The sequence below is a fragment of the Chiloscyllium plagiosum genome, unplaced genomic scaffold (assembly GCF_037043375.1).
Source record: "Chiloscyllium plagiosum isolate Xiang-an unplaced genomic scaffold, Cpla_swu_hap1 HiC_scaffold_11, whole genome shotgun sequence".
Classification (NCBI taxonomy): Eukaryota; Metazoa; Chordata; class Chondrichthyes; order Orectolobiformes; family Hemiscylliidae; genus Chiloscyllium; species Chiloscyllium plagiosum.
Genome location: NW_028270149.1, coordinates 53,448,658 through 53,459,647, shown reverse-complemented (window position 1 = coordinate 53,459,647; position 10,990 = coordinate 53,448,658). Strand labels below are relative to the sequence as shown.

General features: G+C 41.7%; 1 protein-coding gene across 3 annotated transcripts in view; it reads left to right on the top strand.

The window, feature by feature from the left end:
• LOC122557209 (exocyst complex component 1-like) overlaps positions 1 to 10,990 on the top strand; it is a 112,737-nt gene that overhangs the window by 7,697 nt on the left and 94,050 nt on the right. For all 3 annotated transcript variants that reach the window (XR_015758662.1, XM_087992060.1, XM_043704651.2), the window contains exons 2-3: positions 7,013 to 7,143; positions 9,615 to 9,774. Coding sequence is in view for 2 of the 3 variants with exons in the window: in XM_087992060.1 (XP_087848186.1) it covers positions 7,013 to 7,143; positions 9,615 to 9,774 (291 nt within the window). In the remaining variant the exon portion in view is untranslated. The remainder of the gene's footprint in view (positions 1 to 7,012; positions 7,144 to 9,614; positions 9,775 to 10,990) is intronic.

The window sequence follows — 10,990 nt, the reverse complement described above, 5'->3', positions numbered from 1 at the left end:
CGTACCAAAGTGCATAATATCACGCTCTCCCATATTTTATTCCATCTGCCATTTCTTTGCTCACTCTCTTAAGCCAGTCCAAGTCCTTCTGTAGCCACCCCACCTCCTCAACACTACATATCCCTCCATCTATCTTTACATCATTTGAAAACTTAGCAACAATGGAATTCCACTCGTCATCAGCTGCCATCCTGAAAAAAAATTCTTTATCCTCACTCTGCTTTCTGCTAGTCAGTCAATCCTCTATCCATGCCAATACCTTACTCTTGACACCAAGACCTCTTATCCTATGTATAACAGCCTCCAACGTGGCACCTTGTCAAAGGCCTTCTGGAAATCCAAATGGATCATACCTACTGGCTCTCCATTTGCTTGTTACCTCCTCAAAGAATTCTAACTGATTTATCTGTCATGACTCCCCCTCCCTTAACAAAGTTTTACAATCTCAGTCTGGTTTTATCATGCACTTTCAAGTATTCCACAACCTTATCCTTCATATTGGACTCTAAAATCGTACCAATGACTGAAGTCAGGATAACTGGTCTGCAGTTTCCTGCCTTCTGCCTCCTGTCTTTCTTAACTAGGAGCATTAGATTAGCCATTTTACAGTCCTCTGGGACTCTCCCTAAATCCAATGATCCCTGGGGTGTAATCCATTTGGTCCAGGTGATTTATCCACCTTTAGACTTTTCAACTTTCCCAGTACCTTCTTAGTGGTAGCCACTACACTCACCTCTGCCCCTGGCTCTCTTGAAGTTCTGGTATGCTGCTGGTGCCTTCCCCTGTGAAAACTGCTGCAAATAACCAATTCAGTTCATCCACTATTTCTTTGTTCCCTTCTCCAACCATCTAAAAACCTCTCTTACCTTTTAATATTTAAAATAAACTCTTGTAATCGTCTTTAATATTACTAGCAAGCTTATCCTCATGTTTCAACTTCTTCCCCCATTATTGCTCTTTTAGTTATCCTCTGCTGGTTTTTAAAGACTTCTCAATCCTCTGACTTCACACTAATTTTCACCACATTGTCTGCTTTTTCTTTTGCTGTTATGCTATCCCTAACTTCCCTTGTCAGCCATTGTTGCCTCCTCCTTCTCTTTGTATGTTTCTTCTTCCTTTGGATGTATTTCTATTGTGCCTTCCAAATTCTCCCCTGAAATTCCTGCCATTGCTGCTCCTCCTCCTTCCCTGAAAGGTTCCCCTTCCAGTCAACACTGGCCAGCTCCTCCCTCATGTCTTTATAATTATCTTTTCTCAATTATAACACTTAAATTTGATTCCAGCTTCTCCCTCTGAAACTGCAGGGGGAATTCTATGAACTCAATAATATTATGGTCACTACCCCCTCAGGGTTCCTTCGCATTAAGCTCCTCAATCAGGTCTGCCTCATTACACATTACTAAATTCATAATTGCCTCTTCCCTAGTGGGATCTATCACAAGTCGCCCCAAAATAACCGTCTCATATAGTCATAGAGTTATACAGCACAGAAACAGACCTTTCAGTCCAACTCGTCCATGCCGACCAGATATCCTAAACTGATCTAGTCCTATTTAGTCCATATCGTTCCAAACCCTTCCTATTTATGTGCCCATCCAAATGCCTTTTAAATGTTGTAATCATACCAGCCTCCACCAGTTCCTCTGGCAGCTCATTCCATACATGCATCACCTTCTGCATGAAAAAGTTTCTCCTTAGATCCCTTTTAAATCTTACCCTCTCACCTTAAACAAATGCCCCCTAGTTTTGGACCCTCTACCCTGGAGAAAAGACCTTATCTATTCACCCTATCCATAAATATATAAATCTCTATATTTTCAGCCCTCAGCCTCCGACACTCCAGGGAAAATAGCCCTAATCTGTTCAGCCTCTCCCTATATCTCAAATCCTCCAATCGTGACAACATCCTTGTAAATCTTTTCTGAACCCTTTCATGTTTTACAACATCCTTCCTATAGTAAGGAGCCCAGAATTGAACCCTGTATTTAAAAAGTCATCTGACCAATGACCTGTACAGCTGCATATTGAAGTCCTTCATGATTATCATAATAGTGCTTTTTATTAGAAATGCTTTTCCTGTCTCCTGTATTATTTTCTTCCCCACATTCTGACTACTGTTAGTAGGCCAGTGCATAACTCCCATCTGAAGAGAAAGCGAGGACAGCAGATGCTGGAGATCAAAGTTGAGAGTGTGGTGTTGGAAAAGCACAGCAAGTCAGGCAGCATCTGAGGAGCAGGAGAATCGGCATTTCGGGTATAAGCCCTTCCTGATGAAGGGTTTATGCCCAAAATGTCAACTCTTCTGCTCCTCGGATGCTGCCTGACCTGCTGTGCTTTTCCAGCATCAAACCCTCGACTCCAACTCCCATCAGAGTCTATTTTCTTTTGTGGTTTGTCAACTTTACTCACACAGATTCTATGCCTTTTGGTTCCATATCACTTCTTGCTATCAATTTAGCTTAATTTCTTACTGACAAGACAACCATGATTCCCTCTGCCTATCTGCCTGTCCTTTCGATGGGATATTTATCCTTGGATATTTAGATCCTGGATCTGCCCTGATACTCTTGCAGCAATGATTCTGTGATACCTACAACATCATACCTGCCAATATAAATTTGTGCTACAAGCTCACATACCTTATTTTGTCTACTCCATGAATTAAGTACAACACTGACTGCCCCCCACTTCTCATAGTTGTCTCTTATCTGCTGTGCCTGAAGTTAGATTTCTGACCATTTTCATGCTCTTTCCAGCTGCCAGCGAGACATCGAACAATTCTTCCGCCGCCTTCGCCTCCGCGCCTACTTCTTCAACCAGAATTCTCGCCCACCCTCTGACGACCCCTTCTCCCACCCCCAACACACCCCATCCACCTGGACACCCCGTGCTGGCCTCTTATCTGCCCTCGATCTCTTCATAGCCAACTACCGCCGCGACATTAACCGCCTCAACCTCTCCACTCCTCTCACCCACTCCAACCTCTCACTCTCGGAACTTGCAGCCCTCCACTCCCTCCATTCCAACCCCAACCTCACTATCAAACCAGCAGACAAGGGAGGCGCAGTAGTAGTTTGGCGCACCGACCTTTACACCGCTGAGGCTAAACGCCAGCTCGCAGACACCTCCTCCTACTGCCCCCTTGACCATGACCCCACCTCCCACCATCAAACCATCATCCCCCAGACCATCCATAACCTCATCATTTCAGGGGATCTCCCATCCACTGCCTCCAACCTCATAGTCCCACAACCCCGCACCGCCCGTTTCTACCTCCTGCCCAAAATCCACAAACCTGACTGCCCCAGCTGACCCATTGTCTCAGCCTGCTCCTGCCCCACCGAACTCATTTCTGCATACCTCGACACGGTCCTGTCCCCCTTAGACCAAGAACTCCCCACCTATGTTCAGGACACCGCCCACTCCCTCCACCTCCTCCATGATCTTCGCTTCACCGGTCCCTCACGCCTTATCTTCACCATGGACATCCAGTCCCTGTACACCTCCATCCCCCATCACGAAGGACTCAAAGCTCTCCGCTTCTTCCTTTCCCGCTGTACCAACCAGTACCCTTCCACTGACACCCTTCTTCGACTGACTGAACTGGTCCTCACTCTGAACAACTTCTCTTTCCAATCCTCCCACTTCCTCCAAACCAAAGGAGTAGCCATGGGCACCCGCATGGGCCCCAGCTATGCCTGCCTCTTCGTAGGATATGTGGAACAGTCCATCTTCCGCAGCTACACTGGCACCACCCCCCCACCTTTTCCTCCATTACATTGATGACTGTATCGGCGCTGCCTTGTGCTCCCACGAGGAGGTTGAACAGTTCATCCACTTTACCAACACCTTCCACCCCGACTTCAAATTTACCTGGACCGTCTCAGACTCCTCCCTCCCCTTCCTAGACCTCTCCATTTCTATCTCGGGCGACCGAATCAACACGGATATTTACTATAAACCGACCCGACTCCCACAGCTACCTAGACTACACCTCCTCCCACCCTGCCCCCTGTAAAAACGCCATCCCATATTCCCAATTCCTTCGTCTCTGCCGCATCTGCTCCCAGGAGGACCAGTTCCAATACTGAACAACCCAGATGGCCTCCTTCTTCAAAGACCAAAATTTCCCCCCAGACGTGATCGACAATGCTCTCCACCGCATCTCCTCCACTTCCCGCTCCTCCGCCCTGGAGCCCTGCCCCTCCAATCGCCACCAGGACAGAATCCCACTGGTCCTCACCTACCACCCCACCAACCACCATATACATCATATCATCCGTCGTCATTTCCGTCACCTCCAAACGGACCCCACCACCAAGGATATATTTCCCTCCCCTCCCCTTTCAGCGTTCCGAAAAGACCACTCTCTCCGTGACTCCCTTGTCAACTCCACACCCCCCACCAACCCAACCTCCCGGCACCTTCCCTTGCAACCACCAGAAATGCAAAACTTGCGCACAGACCTCCCCCTTTAATTCCTTCCAAGGCCCTAAGGGATCCTTCCATATCCGCCACAAATTCACCTTCACCTCCACACACATCATTTACTGCATCCGCTGCACCCGATGTGGCCTCCTCTATATTGGGGAGACAGGCCGCCTACTTGCGGAACGTTTCAGAGAACACCTCTGGCACACCCGGACCAACCAACCCAACCACCCCGTAGCCCAACACTTTAACTCCACCAAGGACATGCAGGTCCTTGGACTCCTCCATCGCCAGACCATAGCAACCACGATGGCTGGAGGAAGAGAGCCTCATCTTCTGCCTAGGAACCCTCCAACCACAAGGGATGAACTCAGATTTCTCCAGTTTCCTCATTTCCCCTCCCCCCACCTTGTCTCAGTCCCAACCCTCGAACTCAGCACCACCTTCCTAACCTGCAATCTTCTTCCTGACCTCTCTGCCCCCACCTCCACTCTGGCCTATCGCCCTCACCTTAACCTCCTTCCACCTATCACATTTCTAACGCCCCTCCCTCAAGTCCCTCCTCCCTACTTTTTATCTTAGCCTGCTTGGCACACTCTCCTCATTCCTGAAGAAGGGCTCATGCCCGAAATGTCGATTCACCTGCTACTTCGATGCTGCCTGACCTGCTGCGCTTTTCCAGCAACACATTTTCAGCTCTGATCTCCAGCATCTGCAGTCCTCACTTTCTCCTAGATATGAATGCACAACGGTAGATTAATTCTTGCCTGTCGTTTGGATTTATTTATTTTTTAAATACAACTTTTTAAAAACACTTAAATATAATGAAAAAAATTAACTTTGTGAGATCCTGATTCATGTATGATTGCCATGTATAAGCAATATTCAGTATAAATGTATTGTGAATTGTGTTACTTTGAAGTTTACTCCTGAAGATAGTTCTCAGCTTTACTTCTCAGTTGCTAATCTGTCATGAACTCCAAAGTGGTGCGACACTGTAAAAGAATGTAACTGCAAATCCATATCCTAGCTGTGGTATTTTAATCATTATCTGTGTACACCATTTAACTTTCTCATGTTAGTTTGTTCCAATTTGATTATCATAAGTGTAATTTATAGTGGAAAACACATTTGTCACTCATCCTGGCAGATTCTATCTAAAATACATGATCGTTTTCATCTACTTTTTTCCTTGGAACTTGTATCTTACTCTTCTCTGAGGATTGTACAACTTTGGAGCACTCCTGCTATGAAGCTAGTGGAAGCGGGGTAATTGAATAATTTTAAGGCAAAGCCAGACAAATTCTTACTAGGCAAGGTAGTCAACGGTTATTGGGAGGAGATAGGAATGTGGAATTCAAAAGAGAAACAGCTTTGCCTCCAGCCTAGCTGATCTAAGACATAGCATTTTATTTTTTGGGAATATTTCTTATCTGGTAGCTAGCCAAATTGACAGTCTGACTTATAGGTATGTAGGAAAATAGTGGTAGAATAGTGCAGCTAGAGATTTGGTGTAAGTCCACAGCATCAGAAGACAGGAATGGTTGCAGTGTGGTTAGCAAGCTGATGGGAGGGAAATGTTCGACACACACAACTGATGGGAGAGGAGAAATGTAAATATTGATTGAAAGAAGCAATAGGCTTCTCTACCCACAAGGATTGCTTATTTAAAAAAACAGCACTAAGCTCAGAATCAGTAGCTGTCCCCTCCCTATTACTGAACTCGCTACCCATAGGAAACCTACAAAGCAGTAGCAGATTTTAACCCAATTCCTTGCATGTGGATGCCTGCAGAACACTCTGAACTGGATTTTAGAAAGCTGGATGACAAAAGAGAGACAGACCTGCCTGCAATTTTGCAATGTTCCAATTGTTGGCATGTTTCTACATCCAAGATATTTCTTTGAAAGCTTTATAAAAAGTTCTGAGTTTTTCTTCCCTTCCTGGAATTAGATATTGCAACTCCTTCATGATGGATGGCCCCTTGTTGATTCAATAGCTTCAAAGGCAGCTTCCCCACTCTCAATTGTTCAGCAAGTATTACCTCTGGCCATTAATTTGTCCTATTAAATGACATGATGTGCTTGTCATGTCATTACCCTGTGGAGTCAGGTTCCCAAGCCTCACTTGAAAAATCCAACCCATACTGACTCGTAGTTTTAAATATAAATGTGCTGATGTGTTGGGTTGCAATTGACAAGTTTACCTGATTTTTTCCTGATTTTTTTGTCTATTGGGGATTAATTATGACCAAGCTCCAATCTACTGAAAGTGAAGTGTTTGCACTGAATGGATGGTTTTTCAATCATTGACATGAATGAGCAGAAAACCTAACCCAGTATTCCGATATCAATCTACTTATTCAGCTGATCAAATAATCTACTTATACATTTCGTAATGTGAGAAAATGTAAATTTGAACTGACCCACTCACTTTTCACCCTTTGCTTTTATCTTTGACATGGTTTCTGTTCAAATTAAATTTGAACGGGCTGAAGCCAATCAAACACAACTGAATTTGTTTCTTTCTAGAGGCAAGATAATTCACAAATTAATGCTTCTGCATTTATTTCCTCATGCAGTGTCAACTGATCGTCCATATCAAGCTTCCCTAGTGAAATTTAAAAAAGCTGATAAAGGTGATGTGTACAAACAAGTGGCTTGGTGGTCATTCGAGGATCTGATACTTGTTGATGGAAAGGATGCAGACAAGGTAGAAGGAGAAATTATTTTGTTGTTTAGTGGCTCATTATCATAAATCAGCATAGAATGCAATAACTAAATATAAAGAGGTATTACGTTTTGTGGTTTTCAATAAGTTTTTTTGTGTTACCACTAATGTTTACATCCTATACATGCTCACTGTTACCTCACTCCACTTGATGTTATTGATGTTGAGCTTTGACAATAACCAATGGTAGTTATTTGACTGAAGGTTCTGAATTCTGAGGCTAATTCTGGCCTAGCCATACTTTCTCAATTGCACTGTCATAGGGACAATTACATAGACAGAATTATCTTGAACCAGTGGGATTCCTTCTGCCCTTTTAAGAAAATTGAGGTCAAAACATGCATGTGGCTCAAAAATAAGGTATATTGATTGTGGACCACATGCACATTTTCCCATCTTGTACGGTGTTAGTGTCACTTGTAGCGTACCTTTAATCTTATGAGTTAATCCACTGGACTGTGCAGTTTCAGCTTTGAAGGCTGTAACTTCAGTTTCCTCACCCATGGTACCAGACCAGAAGGATCGTGACAGTTGTTATTATATCAAGCTTAAAATTGACAGCATGTCCACTAATATGAATAAGCTCTGCGAAAGTTGAGTCAATTGAATCATAACCTTTGTGCAAAACAATAATTTCTCCTACGAATGTTGCTGGTATCTTTTCTAATGCAAAAATCTTGTTTAATGTTGATACCTTTTCTCATGGTGGGTGGTGTATTGTATGAACTTCTCTACATGTCTCATGACCAATAATGCAGCTGTTCTGAAACTGCATTTTAATATTGCACATCTTCTGGAAGTGATCTAGCAGTTTATACATATACCATTCTTTTGCCTTGGCTGGTCATTGTCAATACCAGTGAAGCTTAATGTCCCAGATTGCTGGCACTGACTCTGAGCATCTGTTATTTGGCTTATTCTCCATGTTGGCTTCTCATGTGCCATTTCAGAATATACTTAACTTGTAAAGTGAATAGGTTCTGTTCCTGTCCTGTTCTCCTCTCAGGATCTGTCTGACACTCTTTTTGGTTTCTGCCTTCAACACAACTTGAATAGCTTTCTTAAAACTTATATCTTCTCTGGACCATAAGAAATCTTAACAAAATTTCATCAAGAATTCCAGTAGTAATGCTATCTGTCATTAATGCTGATTTAAAATCTTTCTAGTTAGAATTTTCCCTGCATTTGTAGTGGTCAATAATGAAATGCTCAACCGATTCCTCAGAACAAGAGTCTTTGGGCCATCATCAATGTATTTGAGCTATCTTTAGTTTTCTAGCAATTAACAATGTCATTCATATGAACAACCGAAATAAGAGGAACAATTGTACATATTGCTGCAGTAATGGCTATCAGATCATATTTATTGATGTCTATTTATTTACTTTATGTATTCCAAGTGTATTCAGATAGAGAGTCTTTAATTTTGTCTTTTTTATAAATCATTGTAACATCTGGCCTTGATTGTTCATATTTTTCCTGCCATCCTGCCATTCTCTGATCTTTATTTCCTTGTTAATGTTTATTTCATCCATCCTCTCATCCAGTAGGTGGCCATACTTTACTGTAGCTATTCTGTTCCTACAGAAAAGAGAATGCAACTACTTTTTACAGTTTATAGTAAATCTGTTTTATTCATCTTTATTATTTCTTTCGTCATCGAGTTTCAAAGGTGTTCTGAATCTTCTTGCCTATCAGTATCACTTCACTGCATCGTATGCCCTTTTTTTTGTCAGTTTCAAATCATAGTTAACTTACTTAGACATCCATGGATGGTTCATCCTTCTCGTAGGATCTTTGTTTCTCACAACAAAATATCTGTAGTAATTAGGAAATAATTTCTTAAATATCTGCCACTATGTATTTACTGTTTTACCTTCAAATCTATTTTTCCAGTTAATTTAACCAATATTATCTTAGTTGAAAACATTGAGGTCAAATCTAAGTTTCTCGCCCTCAAAATGAAAGAAAATTACTTTGTTATGATCATTCCTCCTGAGAGAGTTCTTCATCATGAGATCATTAATGAATTATTAAAAGTTACCAGATATAAAATAGCCTGCAGCCTGGCTGGTTTCACAAGATGCTGGCCAAGAAACTGAAGAAGCAAGTTGGACACTATATTGTAGTGATTGAAACATGGGGTGAGGGAATTAAATCATGCAGATGTTGAATTAATCATTTCAGCTCGAGTAGGATGGGGTGCAACAGAAAACAGCAGTCAGTGGTGATCCAGTATCATAGCATGCGATGAATGGGACACAGTAATAGTTGTTCAGAATCTTCTTTGGCAAGTACTAGGATGGGACCGTAAATCTGATGGTGCATATGAACTGCCAAGAAAACACTAGTAGTGCATTTTCATTGTGATTGAAAATTGTTGTCAGTTGAATATTTTGAGCAGTGTAACTGTTTCATTTCCCTCACTGTTAATGTTGCATTTTCTTTTAAAGGATAATCCTGAATTTGATTTGCAATTTGATAAAGTATACAAGTGGATTGCCAGTAATTCTGGAGAGAAAAATAATTTCATGTCGTGTCTCTTCAAACTCAACCATCGTTATCTACACAACAGGATTAAGTTTGTAAACATCAATTCGCACATATTGGAAGGTAAAAATCCATGTGTGTAGCTGTCTTTTCTAAGTTTACATTTGTTACAAAAACTTAAAATACATCTTAAACACAGGTTAAAATTTACAGTCTACCTATGAGGAATAAAATCAGACATATAAGTTCCTACCAAATTTTACAAGATTTGATATCATGGAGGTATTATCTCTGATGTTAATGTAGATAAACAAATATCAGAGAGAAAATTGTCAGATGTTATATGAGGAATCTAGAGGTGTGTTTAGCATGTCCATCAGTGACTTTTTTTTAACGTTAGCCAAATCATTTTACTTGTGTGAGAGTTTTCTGACCAAAATACAGTAATGAGAATCTGTTTATCACAATCTTGACATCATTATTTAAATAACCAAGCCAAATGTGCAATTTGAAGAATTCGGAGTTGACAAGGGGGAGCAAGTTCTAGAATGAATTCTAAATGTTCAAAGATTGCATCCCAATTCATTGACACCTCCCATTTTGTGGTAGTACAGTCTGAGAATAACTGGACAAGCACTCTATTCCCAGTAGTAAGAGGAGAAAACTTGTGGTAGAAATGAAGAAGGTATGGTTGGGGTTTCCCAAACGTTCAACAGCAGGACCATAGTTTCACTATGTTCACTGTTGGGCACGAAATGAGTTAATAACCTAACCTGGTCAGGAAAGGTGAGTACAGTTGTGTTTTCACCTATATTCTGCTATATACATCATCCAACCCTCTCATTCTGAATCATCAAGCCTACTCCATCATGTTATTCCTCACATCCACCTGTCTTGCATGCACCTTGATCTGTCTCTTTCAATATACTTCCTCACATCATCCATTAATCATTGAGCAGTGCCATTCACTCTCACCCTTATGCAACCTTATGTCTATCCTGATAGTAATCCTCATCAAGAACTTCTGGCTCAACCATTTCCAAACCATTGTTGAGAGCATTTAATTAAAAGGAGAATCATTGAGTCTTTTTATTGATGGATGTTCCAAACAGACAGACCATATTTTCAGTGAGATTGAAGGTGAATTCTTTGAGAGTGAAGGTGTTGTCAGCATGATATTAAGAAAGGAAAAGTCCATGTTACATGAATCACAAGATTTACACAACTTTCTTTGGGGTAATGATGATTGGCATTGCTTCACCACTGACGGTGAAATCCTGTCATTATTATTTGGCACTACATTCTCATCTCATCCATTCTTGTCGGATGTATAGAAAGT